The sequence below is a fragment of the Rosa chinensis genome, chromosome 2, assembly GCF_002994745.2.
Source record: "Rosa chinensis cultivar Old Blush chromosome 2, RchiOBHm-V2, whole genome shotgun sequence".
Classification (NCBI taxonomy): Eukaryota; Viridiplantae; Streptophyta; class Magnoliopsida; order Rosales; family Rosaceae; genus Rosa; species Rosa chinensis.
Window position 1 is genome coordinate 84036498 of NC_037089.1, and position 25175 is coordinate 84061672.

General features: G+C 39.1%; 5 protein-coding genes across 5 annotated transcripts; 4 read left to right on the forward strand and 1 right to left on the reverse strand.

Moving 5' to 3' along the window:
* Positions 1-887: 887 nt before the first annotated feature.
* On the forward strand, positions 888-3894 carry LOC112186418. The gene is made up of 3 exons (XM_024324849.2): positions 888-1185; positions 1411-1477; positions 2814-3894. Exons 1-3 carry the CDS (start codon positions 1126-1128, stop codon positions 3632-3634), a joined length of 948 nt encoding a protein of 315 aa, XP_024180617.1. The 5' UTR covers positions 888-1125; the 3' UTR covers positions 3635-3894.
* Positions 3895-4960: 1066 nt separating this feature from the next.
* Positions 4961-6377, forward strand: LOC112186416 (probable galacturonosyltransferase-like 10). The gene has a single exon (XM_024324847.2). The coding sequence runs from the start codon at positions 5077-5079 to the stop codon at positions 6193-6195; it is 1119 nt and encodes a 372-aa protein (XP_024180615.1). The 5' UTR covers positions 4961-5076; the 3' UTR covers positions 6196-6377.
* Positions 6378-8649: 2272 nt separating this feature from the next.
* LOC112186420 (eukaryotic initiation factor 4A-3) lies at positions 8650-10347 on the forward strand. The gene is made up of 3 exons (XM_024324851.2): positions 8650-8870; positions 9235-9664; positions 9771-10347. The coding sequence occupies exons 1-3, from the start codon at positions 8665-8667 to the stop codon at positions 10257-10259; spliced, it is 1125 nt and encodes a 374-aa protein (XP_024180619.1). The 5' UTR covers positions 8650-8664; the 3' UTR covers positions 10260-10347.
* A 2221-nt stretch (positions 10348-12568) lies between these two features.
* LOC112186417 lies at positions 12569-15152 on the reverse strand. Its single transcript, XM_024324848.2, has 5 exons — positions 14605-15152; positions 14184-14445; positions 13491-13589; positions 13171-13385; positions 12569-12774 (listed from the first exon to the last, which is right to left on the reverse strand). Exons 1-5 carry the CDS (start codon positions 15063-15065, stop codon positions 12699-12701), a joined length of 1113 nt encoding a protein of 370 aa, XP_024180616.1. The 5' UTR covers positions 15066-15152; the 3' UTR covers positions 12569-12698.
* A 3323-nt stretch (positions 15153-18475) lies between these two features.
* On the forward strand, positions 18476-22590 carry LOC112186414 (paired amphipathic helix protein Sin3-like 1). Its single transcript, XM_024324846.2, has 7 exons — positions 18476-18563; positions 19066-19300; positions 19431-19494; positions 19626-20132; positions 20270-20364; positions 20458-21072; positions 21180-22590. Exons 4-6 carry the CDS (start codon positions 19637-19639, stop codon positions 20674-20676), a joined length of 810 nt encoding a protein of 269 aa, XP_024180614.1. The 5' UTR covers positions 18476-18563; positions 19066-19300; positions 19431-19494; positions 19626-19636; the 3' UTR covers positions 20677-21072; positions 21180-22590.
* Positions 22591-25175: the final 2585 nt, after the last annotated feature.

Below are 25175 nucleotides of genomic sequence, written 5' to 3' on the forward strand. Positions count from 1 at the left end.
TTTACAGAAATGCCCTTCGCAACTTGAAAATTAGCTATTGTTGCATAAGTACATTTGAAATGGATTTAAATTTTCCCCAAATGTTCTAATTATTCGTCTTCAAGAATGATCAGTGCAAAATTGTGCAGTGCTAATTGCTAAAGCTTTTAATATTCTGATTGTAGCTGCTGTTAACTTGTTATCCTCGTTAGTTGACCAATTAATAAATATATGGGCTCTTTACACTTATAGTTGAGATAGACCGATTCTTTAATACTCGCAAAAACAACAAATTTTGCCGTACTTCTTCCTAAGGCATCGTGTATGTTCACATCTCTTTGGATCTTCGTGGGATCACAAATTCTTATTTGATTCATTTTTTTTTTCTCTTTTTGCACAAAAGATTATTAAAGGGTTTCACTTCTGCCCCTATGGTGACTCGAATCCATGACTTCGTACATATGTAGTAGGTGCTCCAACCACTGAGGTTATTTGATTCCTACTTATCGCAATCTCATTAGTCTTTCCAATTCACAAAGTTTTATTTGGAGTAGTGTTTCTCTTACTTTATTATTGATGTACTGAACAAAGGGAGTTCTCTTAATTAAAACGAATTTTGCTATGTATTAAAATCCCGTCTCACTCAAAAAGAAAAAACTAATGTTAAAAGAGAAGTAATCTTGAACACTTGACTTTTCTGCTTTACCACCGGTGCATGCCTCTTTATTTAATCTCCATCATTACTATTAAATCCAAAAATAAAGTGACCATAAAACCTCTTAGGTACGTCATGCAAAACTCTAATTTTTTTTTTTGAAAAATCCGATGACAAAAAAGCAAATCCGAGACATCCCAGGGGCATTATGGTAACTGAAGAACATATATAAAAGCGGCGGGGAGAGGAGAGTGTGTAGTGTTAGAGCGTGGGAAGAAAATCTCGTTAAAAAAGAGGAGAGAGAGAGAGAGAGAGAGAGAGAGAGAGGAAGAAACGCAAAGCAGGGGCATTCGTGACATCCACTCCCTCCCTATCTCTGCCCCCATTTTTCTGTCTTTCAATTTTCCCCCAATCCCAAATCCCTCTTCTTTTGTCTATCTGGGTTTTCTTCTCCCAACAACTTGGGGGGTTTTTCTCAATCAAATATCACAATGGATTCTATCTCTTCCTGCTCTCCTGTTATCCCCAAGGACCTGGCCAAGAAGAAGAGGGTAAGCCCTCTCAATTTTCTTTCCCTTATCTCTGTGGTTGCATGTGTGTGCATGTGTGAGAAAATGTTGCGGGAAATGGAAGTGAAGATTGAAGATTGAAGATTGAAGATTGAAGATTGAATTTTTGAATTATGGATTGGCTAATTTGTGAAAATTTTACATTAAAAAGATTATATTTTTGGGAATTGAATTATGATCTTACTTTGATTTGGTTATGTTTCTCAGACGAACCGGTTAGCGAAATTGAAGCAGAGCAAGCTCGATGTTCGCCGTGAGCAGTGGCTTTCACATGGTATGTTTTTGCATTCTCTCAAATTTTGGTTTTTTTTTTTTTTTTTTTTTTTTTGAGGATGAAGAATTATAATCCAATTGTATTTTTGGGGGGAAAGAGATTTGTTTTGTGGCTTTCTAAGTATAAGTTTTGATTCTCGATAGGAACAGAGTTATGTTCAATTAGTTTTGGATGACCTTTCGTAATAAATCGACCTAGTTTGAGCGTTAAATTAAGGTAATTTGCTTGGTAGAGGTGAAATTCTTCTTGAATCAATTTTGTTTTTATTTGGATGCGAAAATTGGTATCAGGTCTAATTGTGTATTTGTGTATATGATCTTAGTATATCTGCTTATGCTGCTCAAGTCTGTGCGTGGATGTAGAATAGATGAAGAGTATGTTGGGTTGTTGGTCATAAACCCTAAATTAGATAAGAAAATATTAGTTTTTCATGGACGGTTTAGGGTTTAGCCTTTGTTCAGTTGAAGTAAAGCTCGTCTCTTTGGCAAGAGGTCAGGGGTTTTTGATCATAAACCCTAAATATCAATAGCAGGAAAAAAAAAAGTGTCTTTTATCATTTGAGTTGATCACTTTAGCAAGAGTCATGTAGTTTTGAGTTTTTGATGGTTGTATCGCTACCACTGACAGACTCAATGTATGTATGGAGATATCTCTTTCCTGTCTTCAGTAAAGGTGTGTGGAGATATCTCTTTCCTGACTTCACTTTGTTTAGTTGAAGTAAAGCTCATCCCTTTGGCAAGAGTTATGAACTTTTGAAGGTTGTATTTCTACCAGTGACATGCAAGAGTTCAGGAGTTTTTGATGATCATAAATCCAAACATCAATAGCAGGAAAAAAAAAAGTCTTTTATCATTTGAGTTGAAGTATAGCTGATCACTTTGGCAAGAGTCATGTAGTTTTGAGTTTTTGATGGTTGTATTGCTACCACTGACATACTCAATGTATGTAAGGAGATATCTCTTTCCTGTCTTCAGTAAAGGTGTCAAGCTTTCTTATAGAATTCTCTGATTTCTACAATTCCAGATAGAATATGAGTGGCCTAACTTCTGACTTGATTATACTTATGTGTCCCTTATGGACTTAGTAATTGTTACTTAGATTACCTTTTCTTATTTTCACAGACCCAAACACGGTATCTGAAATGAACTATTAAACTGATGATATGATTTTCTTCCCCTACCCCTGCTCACTAAGACACAGAAGCTCACAAGATTCACTATTTATTGTATTCAAGTTTCATGTATGTTTGATCATAATGGAATTTGTCTTTCCCTTCCTCTGAAGTGTAATTTTGTCTTTAATCTTGTATGAACAATTTATTTGGTTTGTAATGCAGTCAAAAATAAAGGGCACAAGGTGAATGCTGATCGGAGTGATGGATCTCCTACATCATTTATTCACGTAGATAATGAGCGAAAAATATTATTGGACAATCTGGAAACAAGTTCAACAGGAGGGTCAATTGATAATTCAAGCATCCATGACAGTGATGTGGAGTCTTTGCTGAACAGCCCTTGTGGAAGCAGTTTCAATCGAAGTGATTCAGTAAAGAATCTTAATGAGAGCAGCAACAGTGGGTGCTCTGAAAATGTCAGCAAGGAGGACGCAGACGATGGGTGTCTGGATGACTGGGAGGCTGTGGCAGATGCTTTGACTGCAGATGACAATCAACATAACCATCTGTTTGGTTTTCCTGCCACAACTGAAGTGAGGGTTGAACCCACGGGTCCAGAACTCTGTATTAAGAATACTGGAGCAGAGTTATCAAAACCAGAGAATGGAAACCTAGGTCCCGAGTCACGAGTGAACACTTGTGCTTGGAGACCTGACGATGCTTCCCGTCCTCAGAGTCTGCCAAACTTGTCAAAGGAGCATAGTTTCCCAGTGCAGTCAGACTGGCATTGTGGTCATGGAACCATTGCCTGGACATGGCAAAGCATTGTTCCCCAGCCTTCGTCATGTCCTATATGCTATGAGGATTTAGATATCACAGACTCGAGCTTTCTTCCATGTTCATGTGGCTTCCGGCTATGTCTCTTTTGTCACAAAAGGATTTTAGAGGCAGATGGGAGATGTCCAGGCTGCAGGAAGCAGTATGATCGTGTAAATGAGGTTATGAGCTTTAATGGAGGAGCTACAACTTTTAGAGTAGCTTGATCTTGCACTGTGAGTATTTAGATCCATCCTAGAAAGAGTCTCTGTTTCTTTAAGTGTGTGTATATTTCGGCTTCTCTCATTACATTAACGAAAATAATGAAAATGCTGGGTATAGTGATAGAACTGAACTTGAAACTTTGTCGAGTCCCAACTCCTGTACGATGTTGCATATGTCAATGTAGGAAACAAATGCAGTTATATGAATACATGGGATGGTATAGACTTCCTAAATAAGAAATTCAAGTTTATCTGCCTTCTCTGTACTTGTTCTGCTTGATTATTATTACCTTGTGTCAAACTGATTATCTTGGATTCTTGTTATTTTCTTCTGTGGAGCCTGCCGGTTGGTGGTGTGGAGGCAAGTGCCCAAGGCCATTGTTCTTGCTCTTGTTGTTGAGGTCCGTGAGTTAAGGTGGTTGCCGCCCAATCGGTATTTGTATAAGAATTAGGAGCCCAAAATATTCGAGTTGCTGCTATTCTAATTTAGCACAGAAAATATTCTCATTTCTTGCTTTAATATTAATGGTGACCTGAATAAAGAAAAAAAATGAAACAGAACATACCCTGCAGGTGGTCACAGCTGTCCATGTGACCTCTTGTTATTCTTGGAAGCTATGTTGTTTTGTTTCGCGTCTCATTTCGATAAATTTTTTGAAACTTTCTTTGAGCTAATATACAAATACTTATTTCGTATGTGACTACGTGATATATAGTTATAAAAAAAAAAAAAAATAGCTCCTTTGTGCTCAACGCATGGTTCCGTCTTTAAATTAATAAACATAGATTTTTAAGCTAATAAACATTGATCTCTCACGCGACGTGTATACGGTATCATAGTCTTTAACTTTAGTAACAAGTTTTTGAAATCTCAAACTTCTCATTTCCATTTGTCAATTACTACATATTAATTCTATGAAGAGTCAAACAATAGAGTGAGTCCAGCACTCCAGCCTAGGTTTAATCCAAGAGGTTTAAAAGTCCTTGAATTCACATAAGATTCTGGAAACTATTATAAACTTCTCCACTTCCAATTCACACCTATTAAAAACCAATAATTTCTTTCTTTATTTGGTCAATAACTCGATAATAAACGTAAAATTACATTTTTTGTGGTTCTTAATAAAATAAATATACGTTCATAGCATGTGGTCACATGTCAATAAGCAATAGGAGGGGCCTAATAAACGCACCAACCTGATCAAACCACGTGGTCACATGGCTTTCCTCGTCTTGTACACGCCTCGGAGCTTTCCAGCAAATTTTATAAAAAAGACTGAAAGCACCAAGAAAATTCCAACATTCAAACTTGAAAAATTGCAGACGCGTTTTTCTGTTGCACATTTTTATAAGACGTGTTGGGTTTACGCTTCGTTCTTCTCATTGACCATTTCACTACATATACTCGTTCATCTCCTCTCTTTCTTCTCATTTCGATTCCCACAATGTTTCAAAGAACCATCTTCTTGGTTCTCTTCTTCTTGCTCGCTTCTTTGATCACCATTAATCCCACACATGCAATCCGATCATTCCCGGAAAGAGTAGGGTTTTCCATCTCGCACCAATTCTCGGAGGCTCCCGAGTACACCAATGGATTCAGCTGCCCTGTTTTGGGTGGAGACAGCTTTCCAAAGACGTGTGATCCCTCTCTTGTTCATATTGCAATGACTATTGATTCCGAGTACTTGAGAGGCACCATAGCTGCAGTCCACTCTGTTCTCAAGCACGCTTCTTGCCCTGAAAACAGTTTCTTCCACTTCATCGCCTCGGATTCCAGTCCGGTGAGTTCCGAAGACCTTACTCGAGTTGTCCGCTCCACGTTTCCTTCTCTCAGTTTCAGAGTTTATCAGTTCAAGGAGAGCCTAGTCCGTCATCTGATTTCATCTTCCATTCGTCAAGCTCTTGATAACCCCTTGAACTACGCAAGAAGCTACTTAGCCGATTTGCTAGACTCCTGCGTCGAGCGTGTGATCTATTTAGACTCTGATGTTATAGTTGTTGATGATATAGCCAAGCTGTGGAGGATAACTTTATCAGGGTCCAGAGTTATTGGTGCTCCGGAGTATTGTCACGCAAATTTCACAAAGTACTTTTCGAATGGATTTTGGGCGGATACGGAAATGTCCAGAGTTTTTGAAGGGAAAAGTGCTTGTTATTTCAATACAGGTGTGATGGTGATGGACTTGGTGAGATGGAGAGAGGGTGATTACACGCGGACGATTGAGAGTTGGATGGAGATTCAGAAGGAGAAGAGGATTTACGAGCTGGGTTCTCTACCGCCTTTTTTGTTGGTCTTCGGTGGAGATGTAGAGCCTATTCACCACAGATGGAACCAACATGGGCTTGGTGGTGATAATGTGGTGAATAGTTGCAGGTCTTTGCATCCAGGTCCTGTGAGCTTGTTGCATTGGAGTGGGAAAGGGAAGCCATGGTCAAGGCTTGATTTGGGAGAGGCTTGCCTGGTTGATTTTCTATGGAGGCCTTATGATCTCTACAGACACAATGATCATCATCTTCACCACCACCATCATCAACACAATCTACAGCTATTGGACGTTTTGTAGAAAATGATTGTTTGTTTGATTAGTCCATTATTGATTTGATTCAATTCATTGATAGGATATGTATATATAGGAGAGATTGCACATGTAAACAGAGTGAAACTGTGGAGCGCATTGTTCCATTTAAGCCAAAGTAACATATTTTTGGAGATCCAGCTTATGTTATTCTCAAATTCTTGATGATCTGCTATGTTGTCCACGCATTTGGTCCTTGGTTTTTAACTTCAATTTGCGCAGAATTATTAATTAAACAGAGATGTTTTTGCAAGATATGTCATTGTTAAGATGGAGACGTGCCATAGGCACCACACCACCGCAATCTTTCTGATACTTCTTGTCTCAATCAACTTATTACTGTTGCCAATTTGTACAGAGATGCCAGAGAGCCAATAACTTCTTGTGGACACTCTCCCCAAAAGTAGGTGAAATCATCAGTTCTTCAACTACTTTTACAAAGAAACTTGAATGAACAATTTCAAATTATCAGACAATTTTATAAGATTTGTTTCGTATGCATATTGCCTCCAAAGTAAGGGCTTAGCTAGATTCCGGAGCACTCCAGATCTAGACCAAGCATGGAACTCCAAAATATGGGCTTATGAACCATGCCTCCTAGATTGGTCAAAGCAACACCAAAGCTTGAGGCTAAAAACGCGGTTGCTTTCTGTACGCGTTGTACCGACAAGTAGTAACATGGATGATGGATCCAAATGTGTAACGTTCTATACATGTATAGTTATGTATTAAAACTAACCAATATTTGCAACGAATTAAAAGAACACATTGCCTTGAGAATTTAGATTTACGTTAGATTAGGTTACCAATTAGTATACTAAATAATAACTCAAGGCTTGAGTTCAAGTTTCTTATTTCCGGGTTTAGGATTTTACCTAGAAATTAATAAAGTTAAACATGTTAAATATGTGATAATAATTGAATGGAATCGCACTTATGTTTAGTCACTAATTCACTATTACATCTAGATCCAAAGATAGACAATATAACAACTCAAATTCATATATAATTTTTTCCATCATTCAATCTAAATTCAACGGAGACCGATTATATTTTCTTGCCTCAGTTACTGAGCAGGTGATCAATCACCACTGACAAGACCTAATATAGTACTCAAGACTCCAGAGTGGCTGCTCCAGCCTATAAGGAGCCAAGCTAAGAACTTCCCTTTTTTTTAGCCAAGCTAAGATTTAAAGAACATATAATTGTCACACCCCTTTTTGAAGGATAATACATATTTCCCATGCAACATAGTCATATGGTATGAAAAAGGAGAGAATCCTAGCTTTCTCTCCTCCAATCTCTGCACAAGTTCTTCTTAGTACTATCAACGCTCGTCTGGTGGTAGCAAGACGCCAGCGCCAATTTTAGTCGCGCTGACTTTGTGGTGTCACTGCCGGACAAGTGATGCATATAGAGAGTGCTTCGTGAAATTTGAGACAGTCTTTTCACTTGGAGATTTTTTTTTTTTTTTTTGGTTACACTTTTGACTTGGAGATTGAACAAGATGGTGTTGCCGGACTGGGTCTTGCGGCTGATCTGTGGAGGATACGGTCGTGGCTTTAGCGATGTGGTGGGTTTAGATCTGTTTCCAGGTGTCGGTGAAGGCTCGATGTCTTCGATTTCTATGCGACGTGAGGCAATGGTCTGTGGAGATGAGGGCGGTCACGACACGAATCTACAAGTCGTCCAGGGAGTAAGTTGAGGTTGACCAGGCCATCTGTTTGGGCTTTGGGCTGGAATGTTCTTTTAGACCATTAGGCTGTTGTCCTTCTAATTTGTTTAGTTTTTCTTTGCTTTCCTATTCCCTATTTTTGTAGGAAACTATGCACTTCTGAGTTTTTTGTGCCTATTTACTATGTATGTTTCATAATTCATGGGCTCACTTTTAATAAGTGAGTATTGGATTACGTGATAGTGTGCCACTTTTTTCTTACTTGCCCGTTGTTGTGTTGACAGTAGAAGGTATTTATTTGTGTCATTCTATGTTGAATTAAAAAAAGTGGAAATTATTCTATGCACCGACAGTGTAAGTAACCCAACCCTTATAAAATAATTTCAACCCTTGATATTTATTATCAACTTTATTTTTAATAAACAAAAAGTATATTTAATGCAATCTAACCATTCATTTATGTTGGTGCAAGTGCACGGCGGTGCTCTGAATAATCTCTCAAAAAAAAGAAAGATAATACATATTTCCGAGATCAAAAAGGGTAAATACATATTTCCTAGATGAATACAGGTTTGGTAACCTGTAAAGGCTGCTTGGGCGGTAAGGAACGTCAAAGTACACCAAACCTATAAAAAGTAAGTCCCAACTCTCTCAAACCAAACATGGCAGCAATAGCAACCGCGAGAGCGAGCGTGGTTCAGATGAACCGACTGGTTCAGGGCGGCCGCAAGGTGCTGAAGGAGAAGCTGGAGTTTGTGCCGTCGGATGATATAGAGCCGATCATGAGCTTCGATCAGATGAACCTCAAGGACGAGCTCCTCCGAGGCATCTACAACTACGGCTTCGAGAAGCCCTCCGCCATCCAGCAAAGGGCCATCAGACCCATAATCGAGGGCCGCGACGTCATAGCTCAGGCTCAATCTGGCACTGGAAAGACCTCCATGATTGCCCTAGCTTCTTGCCAAACCGTCGACACCTCCTCCAGAGAGTAAGTTCCCTAATTTGTTTGATTGATTTTACTTCTAGCCTATAGGGTTAGGGCTTATTTATAATTTTTCAAGATTTCTTCAAGTACGTGTTAATGGTAGACGACATTCCTAGACAATAATATTTAAAATTTAAAATTACACCGCAAATTAGTCTACCTCTTTACGGAGCGGATCGATTAATAACACATTATTGCATGTAGACCTTTCCGTTTGGAAACTTTAGAGCATCACATATTTCAAAGCATGATAAAGTTCTCGTAGCTAGTTTGTTTCATTGGATTTTACTGTACTATCTACGGTTAAGTTTAGGGGTAGTGTTGGGGCTTGCTTGTTATGTGTTTAGTTAGTTACAATGTATTCTAGGGTTCAGGTGTTGATATTGTCTCCAACGAGGGAATTGGCTGCACAGACAGAGAAAGTGATACTGGCAATGGGAAACTACATGAGTATTCAAGCGCATTCCTGCATTGGAGGCAAAAGCGTGGGTGAGGATATCAGAAAGCTAGAGAACGGAGTTCAGGTGGTGTCTGGAACTCCCGGTAGAGTCCATGACATGATTCAGAGGGGAAGTCTACGCACTCGACACATCAAACTACTAATTCTTGATGAATCTGATGAGATGTTGAGCAGAGGCTTCAAGAAGAAAATTTACGAAGTCTACAGACATCTACAAGATACCCTACAAGTTTGCTTGATCTCCGCGACGCTCCCTAATGAAATTTTGGAGATGACCAACAAATTCATGACCGATCCTATAAGGATCCTGGTTAAACGTGACGAGCTGACTTTGGAGGTAAGTTAATATACACGAGGAATAATGTTGTTTCATATTTTTGATGATGATGCATTAGCTATTCGAATGCAATATTGTGTACTAAATGTGTGTGGTCATGGCGCAGGGAATCAAGCAATTTTTCGTTGCAGTTGAAAAAGAAGATTGGAAGTTTGATACTCTGTGCGATCTCTATGATACCCTTACGATCACACAAGCTGTTATTTTCTGCAACACAAGGCGAAAAGTGGACTGGCTTACTGAAAAGATGAGGACTAGTAACTTTGCTGTGTCGGCAATGCATGGAGACATGCCTCAGAAGGAGAGAGATGCTATTATGAAGGAGTTTCAGAAAGGTCTTTCACGAGTCCTCATCACAACTGATGTTTGGGCTCGGGGCATCGATGTTCAGCAGGTTTCGCTGGTTATCAACTACGATCTTCCAAATAATCGAGAGCTATACATACATAGGATTGGTCGTTCGGGTCGATTTGGACGAAAGGGTGTGGCAATAAACTTTGTCAAGAAAGATGATATCAGGATCTTAAGAGACATTGAACAGTACTACAGTACACAGATTGACGAGATGCCCATGAATGTGGCTGATTTACTATGAGCTAGAGGTCGCTAGCAGTAGGCCAGTAGTAGATAATAGTGAAATTTTATTATATTTATCTTTTATGTTGACATGACACGTACGTCAAAGCCCATTTGTTTTTGACGACCTTGTGTGCATTTTTTGTTGTCAAGTTGATTATACTTTGATGATTTATAGGTCCAAACTAGCTATTTGGATGCCACTAATTTGTATTGAATGGAAACCAAACCATCATATATCCCCCCTACTCTAATTAAGTGGATGATGAGTGAATGATGAATTTCTAATATAAATTGATAAGGATAGAGAAACACAATCATATCTCTTTCTGACTTGGATATCCAGTTCCGCATATAATTAAGACTTCAACTATAAAAACCCACATCCGCTTTCTAAAGCGTTACAAATCTTTCCTAAGGTTCTGTAGCGCAAACTAGATGGAACACAACGGCGAGCTGACGGGGCACCAATTCTCCCTTCCAGCCGAGATCATAGTTGAGATTCTTTCAAGGCTATAAGTGAAGTCCTTATGCCGCTTCAGGTGCGTATCAAAGCCTTGGCGTTCTCTAATCTCCAACACCAAGTTCATTGCACTGCACGCCAAGAAAACCCTCGAGGATAAAGAGGTATTCTTTCGGAGACGAAGAGTCATATTTAAAGTGGCACTACATTACCTTTACTCTTTGGACCTAGACCAGTTCCTCAACCATAACTATAACGATGATGATGACAATGCACTGGTTCTTAAGAATCGCCATGTTCATGCAGATAATAATCATGATGGTTTGATACCAGCCACCGAGCTCGATTTTGTTTCTGCAGAAGGACATAGACCCATATACTTCATCTACTCCTGCATTAACTTGTTGTTGTGCGATATGAGGCGTGGGTTTTATTTGGTTAACCCTGCAACCAGGGAGATGAAGAAAGTACCAAAGACACCATCATGGAGACCTGTGAGGCCCTATTGCTTGAGCTTATGTGGATTTGGATTTGATTCCTCCACCAATGAGTACAAGGTGGTTAACGGGCAGGTCTATTCTGATATCAATGTAATCGTATTTAGTGTCTATACACTGAAAACTGATTCTTGGAGAAAGATCGAGTGTTTCTCTCCCTACCATGCATATTGGTTTCAGGGGATTTTTCTGAATGGAGCTATTCATTGGTCGGCAACGACAGTTGGAGATCGATCCTCTTCGGTGATTGTATCTTTTCTATTAGCAGAGGAGGAGGTTCGCGAAATTCGACTCCCACCCATCGGTGATACTTGTTTAGCAAACCTGGGAGTGTTTAGAGATTGCCTATGTATAACGCTCGCTGGTATTGATCAAACATTCAATGAGTTTTGGGTCATGAAAGAATATGGGGTGAGCGAGTCTTGGACTAGAATGAGGGTCTCCATGCCATATCACCAATTGTCACATTTTGGTTTCTCTACAAAATCTCATGATTTGATGCCTTGATGGTGTGTGGAAGTTCATTTGTTATGTACAACTTCAAAGAAGAAAGTTTTAGGAACCTTCCAATTCGTGATACCACCTTAGGAGGTAATGGCGTTGGGGTTTATGTTGAGGGACTTTTTCCACTAATCGATCGAGAGCAGGACAAGAGCCGTAGAGTAGATAATCAAGTATTGATTAAGCTCAAGCATGCATAATCCCATCCTTGATAAAGCATTATTTTTAGAATGTGTTTCATTTGACAAACCTCAAAAATCTCGACCCGACTTTTGTTTATTTTTTATTTTGAATTTTTTTTTTTTACTGGCATTCTTAACTTGTTTACAAATCATGATTAACACACGATTTTGACCAAATAATTGTGTGCTATAATTCATAGTTTTGAGTAAAACCTTGGTCGTGAGTTTTCTTCATTTTTTTTTCTGAGCAAAAGTTCCGGTGTTGATTTCCACAGGAATGTACAAGCATATGACATGTTCGGTGTGCTTTGTTTAATGGTTTCAAACTTTTATTTTATTTTTTATTTTATTTTTTTATAGTCCAAAGTTCCCATATCGTTTCCGCAGGGTAGAACACGCATACGACATTTTTTAGTGTGCTTAACCTCGCTTGAATAGACACTATTAGCGTTGCTCGCATGACAGACATTAGTACCGTTGGTCTCCCTAGACATGGACACCATTAACCCTACTTTCAATAGACCACCGTTAACCACACTTTAACAGGGAGTGGGATCTCCTGTTAACTTGTTAAGCATCCTTTCGTAACAGCAGAGCCGCAAATTCAAGAATTTGGGTGAACTGTTGAAACTTGAAAGTGGTCTGCAAAATTTCAATTGACAGTCCAGTCTATAACATGAACCGATTATTAAGGTGGTACTCCTAAGAAGCTTTTCATTTGATAGAAAAGAATAGTAATACAGATGAGCATGAAAACCAAAAAGGTTCTTATAGATGAACATGAAGAATATACACCCGTTCTATCTTTCCTCTCTTTACAACAATCCAACAACACAACTCAAATGTAATCTGTTCTCCAAGCCTCTCAAATGATGACCTAACAACATACACCTGCCAATAGTAAGAGGAAAAATTAGTCAACCTTGGAGCCTGAAGGAAATTAGATCAAATAGTAGGAATGAACAAAATGCACATGGTGACAATGTGGAGCATGTGCCTCTGCTTATGTCCACATGCACAGTTCCAGAAACCAATTTAGAAACAGGAGTGAAATCAACACTTCCCCATTTTAAAATACATTACTCCCTACTCTAAAAGCCTTTCATTAGTTTTTTCAACTAAAAAAGGATGAATTGTAAAATAGGAGTGTAGATTTCAAATACATTACTCCCTACTCTAAAAGCCTTTCCTTAGTTTTTTCAACTCAAAAAGGATGAATTGTAAAATAGGAGTGTAGATTTCAATCCCCTTTTCTAAAGGGAAGAAGAACAATGGTAAAGTCCTTACCAGAAAAGAAGCTTCGCTAGGTAATCTCGTGAAGTTCCTACAGTATCACAAAGTTCGCCATCAGAATCTAGAACATTCTCTATATTCGCTTTAACTAAATCTTCCTCGAATTCTGAGGATTCTCCATCTTTGAAGAATCTCTGCAATATATTTTGAACAAGTTGGTGTATAATCTCCTCCACCTCTAATGATGAAGGCCGAGATAGCTCAGTCACCTGTTCAAACAAAAACCAATAGTGTAATGAGACTGGATTTGTCTAACTGCAAAGGTGGCCAAGCAGAATGATAATGAATTTAACAGAGAGGTTTTAGCTCATTACCATACTAGAATCCAAGGACCGGAGATAATCCAACAAATCATTTCTGTGTCCTGTGTCATATTCTAATTGCATATTTTCCTGCTTTTGAGCTTTCAGTTCCTGAAACAGCACAACAAAACATTAACACATGTTGCTCACAAGTTTGCAGAAATCTATAAGCATTCTGCAGAAAATCTAATGAACCAAATCCCAGACTGTTGATGTATCTCACACAACATTTAACTTCACAAGTCCTTTCTGACAGTAATGAATTAAAGTCAAAAAGAAAAATAATGAATAATTGCAGAGTCCAATAGCTGCAATTGTATACATCTGGGAGAAATCTGGGCGCAAATCAACGGGTGGAATTAATGGCTCCTAATCAAAAGCTTCAACGACGTGCATTTCATATATGAGGGACAAAAAGAAGTCCATTACCAAGAAAAAAAAACTAAAACTTTGGAAGCTCACAAAAGAAAGCCAAAAAGAAGCTTTGATCATGCTTTCTAACCAACAATGTCATCCAAACTTGAGCCCACAAAAGAAGATGAAAAGGCTGAAAAAGCTTAAAAAGCTCACAAAAGAAGGAAACACAAGCTTTGATGATGCACTCGAAACTAGAGACAGCAAATGAACAAGTCATCCAAACTCGAAGAAATAAACCAAACCTCATCGAAAGCAAAGAAGTATGAACATTTAAGATAAAAGGCTCACCTCCTTAACATTAGTTAACTCCGATTGCAACCTCTGGATGTAATTCAAAGCCTCCGGAGACAAATCCCCGAAAACTTGAGGAGCTGTTGAGCCCAGGTATTGATTACTCGCCCCAAATCCATTCTCGCTACCCCTTTCCTCACCATCCACCGTCTCCGAACTCCCATCTATCTTCGACCCATACAAAGCCACAGAATTCTCCGTAGAAATGTCAAAATTCCTTATCAACGATATCCGATACTCCGCGTTCCACAGTGTATACCTGATCCATAATCCAAACCACTTCAATTCAACACAATTTCAGACTCTAAAATTCGGAAACGGATTCAAATGTAAAATTTACCCGAACCATTTCAATTCAATACGATTTCGAACTCTAAAAATCTCGAAAATTCGGAAACGGATTCAAATGTAAATTTACCCGGTGATTATGGAAGAGGCGAGGAGGCGATCAAGGGGAGCTCTGCTAACCCTAACGGTGACGGAGAACTGATCGGACGGCAGCAATCCGAGCATAGTAGAGATGGTCTGCTTCATCGAGTCCTTAGCGGAATCGGAAACGCCTTTGGAGATGACGGAGCTGTCCAGCGGCTCAATCCGCTTCAGCATATTGGCGATAACGGAAAATCCGCGGTCGAAGCCGGACTTCCGCGTCGAGACGAACTCGTCGGACACGCCGCCGCCGTCGACGCCGGAGATGAGGCATCGGATTGTGGAAGCCGAGCAGGCCAGACGACGCCGTTGGGCGCGGAAGGAGGGGAGTAATGGGCGGGCGAGGAGGTGGTGGCGGGAAACTGGAGGCGGTGGTGGTTGTGGGTGGCGGGGCTTGAGTGACAGGTCGGTGAGGCGAGAGAGAGTGAAAGCCCGAGCTGCGGCCGCCATAGAACAACCACGAGAGACTAGTGGCCTCGTGTGGTGCCTCTCGAATCTTCTGTTATCTATTTCTTGAAATTTTAGTTTTTGTTTGCTTTTGTAACTTGCGTATTGGTTAACAAGATTCCCCTGGGATTTCACCAGAACTACAGCTTCGCCCCCGAACCGAAAAGGTTTTCCGTTTTCGTGTAATAAAATACGGGACACGTATATAATATATGAAGAAATATATCCCTACATGTATCGATCGGGGTATTTCATGTAATAGTTCGTTGAAAGTTTGGGGAAATATTTTTGGTTAATTAATTTTTTTTTTAAATTTCAAAGTATTTATTTATATACATTTTGTTCCATAATATGTATAAAATATGAAAGAAAATGTAAAAAAAAACGTGTATAATGTGTGTATGAATCTAAAAGTATAAATATAAAATATGAACGAGTTCTCTTTAAAAGTACAAAGTATAGAAATTTAAAAAAAAAAATACATCTCTACGTGTATTATTTGAGTTTTAAATGAAAAACTATTAATAATGATAATATTGTAAACAGGACAAAAATTCGACAAGTACAAATCTACAATTTGCTTTGAGAGTCGCGGTTTTTTTCTCTGAGTTGACCATAGATCAAAGTTATTCGAGTTCAATACAAAGTATTCATAAGTTATACCATATACTCCATAAATGCTGCAATGGGAAGAAATCAGTGGGCCAAATGCCTAAACAAATTGTAATCAACTTTGTAATCAACTTTTTCAAAAAAACATGTGGGTTTGGTAGTGGCTAACAGCTACCAAATCATGAATTATTGACGTTAAATGTGGTTCACATCCGATTTAGGTCGAATGAAGTGCGTTCGTCCATTGGCAAATAGACATAAGACCAATATAATAATAGTAGCGAAAATTATTTTAGATTTGCCATCTAATTCCTAATGACAAAGCAGAAATAGGAGAATGATAATTGAGACCTGAGAACCAAGTATGAAGAATCTGAGGTAGGTCCAACTAAGCATCAGCAAGACAGGAACTCAGCAGTGGACCAATTTTTGGTGAATGGAGTGATTTGACCGTTGTAATCCAATTGTAGTAAGTAATTACAAACGATATCGTGTTATTGATAAGTACGAATTTGATGAGAAGCATAGATGCAATTGGATTTGATGAATCCAACTGAGATTTCTAATTCTGAGAGTGACAAGATTCAGCAATGCAAATAAGCAATTCACGTTAGGGAGAAAGAGACGTCAATGTGATAATGAGCATCACCGTTTCTCCAAAGTAAAAAACCGGGAAACTACAAAACAAGAAACCATAAAGAGGGGAAACACACATTGGATTGATAAACTCCAATCGATTACAACAGCAAACCACAATCATTTCGTCCCACATTAGATAAAAGCGCTAACAAATACACACAGTATTTCAAATGAAAGTAAGAGAAATGTGTGCTAAGGTCTAGTTCACAAGAAGACTAATGACATTAACTGGAAAGTAGAAATAAAGAGAAACTATGGGTCGACTGTGCTCACTTGTTGCCACTCGCCATCAACAGACTCTTTCCACAATGATACTTCGTTATTTCCATCGGCCACGGCCAGTAGGTTTCCTGTTAGTGACCATGACATCTCTCTGGATCCACCAAATTAGCCTTTCGGGTGTTTAACATTGTGAATTTGTGATACGATTAGTTAGACATTTGATCAAGCTGGCTCGCTCTATATGCTTTGTTGTGTTTGTTACTCTTTATATTTCTCGTTGTAAACAGCATGAACCTCCACTAAAGAACAGGAATTGCAATACAGAAAATAGTTCTATGCAATACAGAAAGTAGTGGTGAACTACTTGATTATCCTTTTGAGTATTGGTTGAGAAAGACTCACCGTTTTGGGCCACAGATCGTCACTGTTGTACTTGATCAGTGAGTTTATGAGGCCCAGTCTATTTAATATATTGCTGCAGTTATTATTATTATTAGGGAAAAATTCACCAACGGTGTCTGGACACTTAGGGGACTTTCAGAATGATACCTGAACTTACAAAGTTATCAATGTGATACCTGGACTTATTTTTTGGTATCAATGTGGTACCTACGGACGATTTCCGTTATGGCTCCGTTATCAGGAGGCATGTGAGGTGCACGTGATCAAAAAAATGAGGGCAAAACAGACTTTTTATTCCCAAATCCCCCTAAAATCGATTAAAAACTCAATTCCCTCTAAGGAGTTTCGAACCCCTAACCTCTCTCACACCAACTCTACTCCCCACCACTAGACCACAAACATTCCCCAATGCCATGCCTCCAAACTTTGTATTTATACTCTTTTTATGCGATACCGAATAATTAAACAAAATATATTAATCTTGGAAGGCATGAGGTTCGAACCCCAAACCTCTCTCAAAACAACTCGACTCCCTACCACCGGAGCAAGAAGCCTCCTCAATGCAATGTCTCCAACCTTTTTATTTATAACATTTTTACGCGATACCAAATAATTAAACAAAATATAAAACACCTTGCAAGAGGTGAGATTCGAACCCCCAATCTCTTTCACAACAACTCAACACCCCACCACTGGAGCACGAGCTGCAATTGTTATAACCCCAACAAACTTTATATTTACACTATTCTTAGGTAATAGATTAAACACAAAACAGAATCTTCTCTCTCCCCCCCCTGTGTATAAAGTATAAATATAAAGTTTGTTGGGTTTATAACAATTGCAGCTCGTGCTCCAGTGGTGGGGTGTTGAGTTGTTGTGAAAGAGATTAGGGGTTCGATTCTCACCTCTTGCAAGGTGTTTTATATTTTGTTTAATTATTTGGTATCGCGTAAAAATGTTATAAATAAAAAGGTTGGAAACATTGCATCGAGGAGGCTTCTTGCTCCGGTGGTAGGGAGTCGGGTTGTTTTGAGAGAGGTTTGGGGTTCGAACCTCATGCCTTCCAAGATTTATATGTTTTGTTTAATTATTCGGTATCGTATAAAAAGAGTATAAATATAAAGTTTGGAGCGATAGCATTGGGGTATGTTTGTGGTCTAGTGGTGGGGAGTTGAGTGGGTGTGAGAGAGGTTAGGGGTTCGAAACTCCTTGGAGGGATTTGAGTTTTTGATCGATTTTAGGGGGATTTGGGAATAAAAAGTCTGTTTTGCCCTCATTTTTTTGATCACGTGCACCTCACATGCCTCCTGATAACGGAGCCATAACGGAAATCGTCCGTAGGTACCACATTGATACCAAAAAATAAGTCCAGGTATCACATTGATAACTTTGTAAGTTCAGGTATCATTCTGAAAGTCCCCTAAGTGTCCAGACACCGTTGGTGAATTTTTCCCTTATTATTATTTTTGGGTCGATGAAAGGCGGGTTGAGAATGATTGGAGCTTTTTCTAGAGCTCCAAAGGAACCCCGGTAGGATCCGATGTCGTGGGGAACGGTGTTCGATCAGCTTCTTTGTGACGATGACTCAGATTTGGTGTCATTGGGACCTCGCTCTAGTTTTTCAATGTAAGTTCTAAGTTCATAGCATTATGGGTTTTTGTTGGGTTTTGAATTTCTGGTTGAACAACTCTATACGATGATTAAACGCATTAATTTATGCTCTAAACTTCTAAGCCCTGATGCCCATCACCCCTCAAGAGTCTTAGTTAAGCACAGAGGTTGAGTTTCTGTGGGTTGTTCATATGCTCGTTACTCCATTCTTTCTATGAAAATAAAATGTTTTTAATGCCATCCCTAGCTATTCAAGATTCTAGATTGATAAAAAAAACCATTTAATATGAAAATTGTGTGCCTCCCATGTATGGTGATAGGACCATTGTTAATTGCCTTTTGGTTGTTGAGAAAAAGCAAGAAAGATAGGGATAACCATGTAGTAAAAACGAAGGGAATCTGTTATGCTGTTTCAATTTCTGCAATGCTAAGGTAAATAGGTGAATGCTTATAAATTTTCATTAACTTCATAGCTGGCCGGGATACCTTTTAGTTATAATTTTTCATAATTTTGAAGAGATCCATCATGGAACCTGAACACTGCAACAGACTTCCCTTTTGTCCTTGTGATGGCAATTGGTTGCTTCTTGATGTCAGTGCTTGTTGCTGCAAATTAAAGAGGTCTAACGAAGTCCTTCTAATCATTAAGGTTTGGGCTGATATATATATATATGCCAAAAACCATTACAAATCACTCGATCACCGAAGCTTTTATTTCAAGCAACAAGATTCAAAGAACTTGAGCAGCAAATGTAAGTTCTTTAACTTTGAATGTTATGGTCAGCTGCATATTTAATCTTTTTATCTTTCTTGAGCTCTTATCTTTTTTATATTTGTTTATAATTTTTCCTTCATTTAAATTCTACTCCCCTTTATCAATAGATTTGGTAGCTGAGATCAAGGAATTAAAAGAGAAAAAACAGATAGAGGACGATATTCTTCTTGCTGTTGCTGCTGGAAACAGGCAATCTATAGTTCCACATCTGGAATATGAATACCTTGATATCAGCATTCATGAGGACTTGTATAAACTTGTCGAATATTCATGTGAAGAGCTTAGCTCGACGAAAGAACAGTTGAATAAGGCTATGAGACTTTATACTACCTTTTTGGAGCCAATGTTGGGTATTCCTTCTCGGCCTCATGGTTCAGAGGATGATGAAGATGTGGACAAAGCTAGGAAGGGGCCTATGAATTGTACTGCATCAAGCAATGGAGAAAGTGATGGAAGTCCTGGTGGTGAGACTACCATGGTAAATTTTAAGCAGCCTAAATCTGGGGGTAATGAAGATGAAAATGCTTTAGCAGATGGGGCAAGTTCTAGGAATAGTTTGGCTAATGGGGATACCTTAGCCAAAGAAGATGGCAGTTGCGACGCAGATAATGCCTGCAGGGATGATTCAATCTGTAATAACATTTGGGTAGAGAAAGAAGTCAAAGAACAAAAGAATATGAGTATCCCTGATAAAATGCATGGGTCAAGTAAACCGGTTGCCTCCATTGATCGAGTAGGCAATTCCAATGCATCATTTGCAGTTGGAGGAGAAAATAACCACGGAAGAATCAGCTTGGAAGTGACATCAGGTCTGTATTTCGTTCCTTTTATCCCTGCTTCTTAAGTTTTGGTATCTGTTTGTTCTTGAGCCACCCATGCTTTGATATATTTCTCTCTGGAGTTGCAATAATACTGAAATTCTGAGTTTGCATGTTTTTAATTTAAGGGTCTGTTGCAACTACCTTAAGACCCTACGACTCCATTATTGAAAATGAGCAGTCAAAGAAAACTAATACTGACACTGCTGTTCCTTCATCAGAGGTATGATTGTTGAGTATTGGCATCTTTGACTGAGTTTAGTTGATATCATCAATTGGTTTTTATTAGGTACTGATATTCATTTTGGTGCTTCAGGGTGGTGATATTGTAAAACCTGCTTCATTTGGTAATGGGGTGATTACAGAAAGCACTAAAGTCAACAGTCGTCATGAAGAATCTGTTGGGCCCTCTAAAATTGAGAAGGAAGAAGGTGAATTATCACCTATCGGTGATTATGGGGAGGATAACTTCGTTGTCTCTGGAGACGCTGGGGTGCTGGCTTTGCCTAAGGAAAACCATGGTGTTGAAAGGTAATATCAACCTGGAAACGGGGAAGAAATTTGCTCTCAGGATGCTGGGGAAAATGATGCAGACACTGATGATGAAAACAGTGAAAATGTTTCTGAGGCTGGTGAAGATGCCTCTGGCAGTGAGACAGCTGGGGATGAGTGTTCCCGAGAAGAGCATGGAGAGGAGGAGGATGCTGAACATGATGACGTTGATGGTAAGGCTGAGAGTGAAGGAGAGGCTGAAGGGATGGCTGATGGGCACCTTGTTGGAGATGGCTGTTCTTTGCAATTGCCAGAACGTTATCTTATGTCTGTGAAGCCTCTTGCAAAGCATGTATCGGTACCTTTAGTTGACGAAAAGAAAGACTCTCGTGTTTTTTATGGAAATGATTACTTCTATGTGCTCTATAGGCTTCATCAAGTAAGTATATGCTTTTCTTTTCTTTTTTTTTAATTTTTTGCATCAACTTCATTTCTGTATATAGTGCTAGAGATATACTTATAGCTGGATTTCTTTGAATTTGCCAGATTCTATACGAAAGGATTTTATCTGCAAAATCAAATTCAGTAGGAGCAGAAACTAAAGGTATCATCTTTCTTAGGATCCTGATATCATCTTTTTTGACAAAGTTTACTGCCGCACCCTTTCGTCCAAACCGACCCGAACGACCAATCCTATGTATGTATAGCTCTCGATTATTTGGAAGATCATAGTTGATAACCAGCGAAACCTGCTGAACATCGATGCCCCGGGCCCAAACATCAGTTGTGATGAGGACTCGTGAAAGACCTTTCTGAAACTCTTTCATAATAGCATCAGCTCGCTCCTTCTGAGGCATGTCTCCATGCATTGCAGACACAGAAAAGTTACTAGTCCGCATCTTTTCAGTAAGCCAGTCCACTTTTCGCCTTGTGTTGCAGAAAATAAAGCTAAATAATTATACAATAAAGACCACCAACAAAACCTTAAAGCAAAGGCCCGGTCCAACCCCCACTCCCGCAGGCCGCAGCCGACGAGCCCCTCCGCCATCATGCTGCCACCGCTCATCAAAAAGCCGCCGTGCCGAATACTTCCGCCGCTGCATCGCCTTGACACGCCACATCCATCCCCTACACCAAGCTGATGACCATAGAATGGTCCCAAATCGAAGCAGAGAGAAATCCTTTCAGGATCTCCCCTTCCTCGATCCGATCTGAACCTCCATAGCCATAACCCACGGAAGCAGGGACAAAAGCATCCCTGCACTATTGCTGTGAGCAGTTACCGGGAGCTCAGGTTTAGTATGTACTGTAAGTAGCAACAAAATATTGGGGTAAAAAAAAAAAAAGGTCTGATCAATTTCATATAACTTATTTTTCTGATTAAACTTACAGTAAAACTTTGATAAACAAATGTTTGATAAATTAATGACCTCAATTAAATTATAAATTTCTCCTGTCCTTAACTTGCTTAATTATTCCCCTCGACAAATTAATGACCTTCTTGTAGCTGTTTTTGAACTCCAACTCCAAGAGCGAAGGCAGCTCCTTGGAGAGTCTGTTCAGCTTTTGATCTCGCATCTTGTTTAATATACTGCTCAGTTTGGTGGATGGCATGAAGAAATATTAGTGTTTTTTTATCCTTACATAATTCCTTATTATCCTTAAGAAGATGGTAAAAACCGTGGAGAATCCGTTGAGCTTTGGCTATTTCCTGTCTTTCAATAGCTGTGAAGGCATCTTTCAAACGGCCTGCTAGCACCGGCTGTACGCTGTGCAAATTTTCAGTTTGGTGTAACTGCCTCTGCAGAGTTCCTCTTCCTCGCGCATTTCCGTGTTGGTGTTCGAACTCCGCTCCAATTGCGTTAATGAGAGCTACAGCTTTGGATTTATTATCTTCTTCGACTGCCTGCTCAATTGCTTTCATCATTTCTTGAAGCTTGGCTTCTTTCACATCGTCAGGCAAATCGGTAGCATCTAACCTGGCAGCAACTCCTGCAACCATGGCACTAGCTGTTTGAATTTTATCAGCTTCAAGAGCAATCTCGGCTCCCCTCAGAACATTTATCCATGCCCCTATCTCCTCCTCAGTTAGTGGCCTGCCACCACCGGAATTCTCCTCCCTAAAGCAATTCATAAACATATTCATCAACTCAACAACACAGACGTACGCGTCAATGAATATAAGAACAAAAAAGTTGAAACATCTACGAAAATGAAAATATGGATCTACTCGCATACTTGGCAGCCCAAGTGCGCGCGCTGACCGACATTGCCAGCTCTAGCACCAGAAACATCCCAGTTAGAGTTGAAAGATTGGCCATCTTTCTCTTTTGAATGCTTGCTTTGAGTTGATATGCTCAGTTCACCAGGTCTATATATGTATTTATAGCTCACTGGTTGAGTGGTTGTGGTTCTGTTGCAGAAAATTCGAGAGGCCTTGCATTGCTTCTCGATCTGTTAATCAAAGCATTGCATGTTTGCCGCTTCTCGCGTGCCTTTGAACGAGTTTCCCACCGGAATTTGCTCTATCGAAATGTAAAGAAAATCAACTATTACTCACTCACCAGACAAAAAAAGTATCCACGTAAAAGTTAGTAGCTACGTACAATTTCTTTCTTAACAAACTAAGTTAATTGCTACTATTTAACAATGTGTACAATAGGCTGTTTTGCATCCTTTAAATATTGAAAATTATCTTAATATACAATGGAAAAATACACACATGATGGTTTTGAATTATTAATTAAATGGATGTGAGAAAATTTATCAAATAAAGCGGGGAATTACTACAGATAGAGTGGGGAGAGTCGTTTTGTTTTGTTTTTAACAATAGTGGGCGAAGTTTTTTCATGGGTAAAATGCACAGTGGGAACTTTTACGTGTGTGTGTATATATATATATATATATATATATAGTTTGAACACTCCCCACCCCATCCCCTGATGTCAGTGAGATTTGAATCCATGATCTCCACGGTGTTAGTTACGCTAGCTAACTAATAGGCTACCAGGGCAGAACCAGGATTTGTAACTTGGTGGGGGGGGGGGGGTCCAGAATAAGAAGGAAAAAAAAACTGACACTAAACAAAGTTAAGCACTCGATGTATATTGTCTAATCTCGTTAAGAAAATAAACCATATATATATATGCATAATGTAGATATATACAAAAAATTAATGTCCTCTTAAGGTTCATGCGACGTCCATTCTTTGTACAATTTTTATTTGTTTCCTATATAGATTTAATCTCACTAATTGAATTCTTTTAAACTTTAGTAAATACTTAATGAAAAATATTTTTTGGTAAGTACATAATTATGAGTTTTAATTAACATTTCTATCTCTTGTATTACAATTTACTTTTGAGTTTCTTCTTCATCATACGTTTTAGTTTTATGTATTTAATATATAATTATGACTACATAAGAAGGCTGGAGAGGGAGGGGGTCCGAACCCCTACAGACCGAACAGTGGTTCCGCCACTGCAAGCTACGGCTCACTGACCACATAGTGGGAAGTTAGTTGCAGAGGATTGTAATTTTTTTTTTTCTAAGGATCTCTGTCTTAGAAAAAATTAGGCCCTATCGGCTCATGGCATCTGTAACTTCAAATTCTATGAGTAGTTGAAAGTTTACGATGTCATCCCTGTTGTTTGATCTTTTGGATTAATAAAAAAAAAAGGATAAAAAGAGAACCTATGTTGTTTAGCGAACACATCAAACCTCATATCGGTGAAATTTGAAGTAAACATGCATCTAGTACTTCACAAATGTGTTACTCTAGTAGGAGCAAGTAACTCTTAAAACCAAAGTACCAAACATAGAGCAAGTAACTCTTAAAACCAAAGTACCAAACATAGAGCAAGTAAGAGGAAATAAAGCTAGGGACAGATGAAAGATGAAACAGAATGCAAATATCAAAAAAGACCAAAAGTTGAATCACTAATGCAAAACTATGAAACAATACAACAGACCACAAATCCTATCAAATATGCCTTTTCAGTTAAACCAGTATATTCCCCATCTGTAGGCAAGGACTAATCTCTCGAGCCGGGTCGGACCCCATTTAGGGGGGAAGCTCTCCCAACTCTGGCTGCTCCATTCACAAGGCTCGAACTCGAGACCTTACTTAAGGGGAACAAGCTCCTTATCACTTGAACCACCAAGCGTTGGTATCAAATAACTGCTTTCATTCAAACAATTAACCAATCTTTTGAAACATAAGCCACGTTTGTCCTTAGGGTCTTAGCACTTGAGCGTTCCATCACCCATTCTGACTACTAGACCACACTTTGTAAAACCAAATGAGTGGAAAATAAGGTCCTTCCTCTGGGGATCCTAGCAGACACATTGAACAACTAGTCCATGATTCCGCCACACCATACTTTTTCATGACCAAAATGTTGAAACAAGACGGTCGGAGAATCTCAAACAATGCAAGCGAGCACTGATCCTTACCCCCATAATATCTCGACAGCACATATGGAGGTTCTCTCCTAGCTTGGTGGACCTCCACATTGCGAAACGACTCATCAACCATATCCA

Coding starts and splice junctions, on each gene's coding strand:
- LOC112186418 (XM_024324849.2), top strand. CDS start 1,126: ATGGATTCTATCTCTTCCTGCTCTCCTGTTATCCCCAAGGACCTGGCC. Junction 1,186..1,410: donor ACCTGGCCAAGAAGAAGAGG/GTAAGCCCTCTC, acceptor TATGTTTCTCAG/ACGAACCGGTTAGCGAAATT. Junction 1,478..2,813: donor TGAGCAGTGGCTTTCACATG/GTATGTTTTTGC, acceptor TTTGTAATGCAG/TCAAAAATAAAGGGCACAAG.
- LOC112186416 (XM_024324847.2), top strand. CDS start 5,077: ATGTTTCAAAGAACCATCTTCTTGGTTCTCTTCTTCTTGCTCGCTTCT.
- LOC112186420 (XM_024324851.2), top strand. CDS start 8,665: ATGAGCTTCGATCAGATGAACCTCAAGGACGAGCTCCTCCGAGGCATC. Junction 8,871..9,234: donor GTCGACACCTCCTCCAGAGA/GTAAGTTCCCTA, acceptor AATGTATTCTAG/GGTTCAGGTGTTGATATTGT. Junction 9,665..9,770: donor GTGACGAGCTGACTTTGGAG/GTAAGTTAATAT, acceptor GTCATGGCGCAG/GGAATCAAGCAATTTTTCGT.
- LOC112186417 (XM_024324848.2), bottom strand. CDS start 15,065: ATGGCGGCCGCAGCTCGGGCTTTCACTCTCTCTCGCCTCACCGACCTG. Junction 14,446..14,604: donor GCCTCTTCCATAATCACCGG/GTAAATTTACAT, acceptor ATTATGGATCAG/GTATACACTGTGGAACGCGG. Junction 13,386..13,490: donor GGTCCTTGGATTCTAGTATG/GTAATGAGCTAA, acceptor TTGTTTGAACAG/GTGACTGAGCTATCTCGGCC.
- LOC112186414 (XM_024324846.2), top strand. CDS start 19,637: ATGAGACTTTATACTACCTTTTTGGAGCCAATGTTGGGTATTCCTTCT. Junction 20,133..20,269: donor CAGCTTGGAAGTGACATCAG/GTCTGTATTTCG, acceptor TTTTAATTTAAG/GGTCTGTTGCAACTACCTTA. Junction 20,365..20,457: donor CTGCTGTTCCTTCATCAGAG/GTATGATTGTTG, acceptor TTGGTGCTTCAG/GGTGGTGATATTGTAAAACC.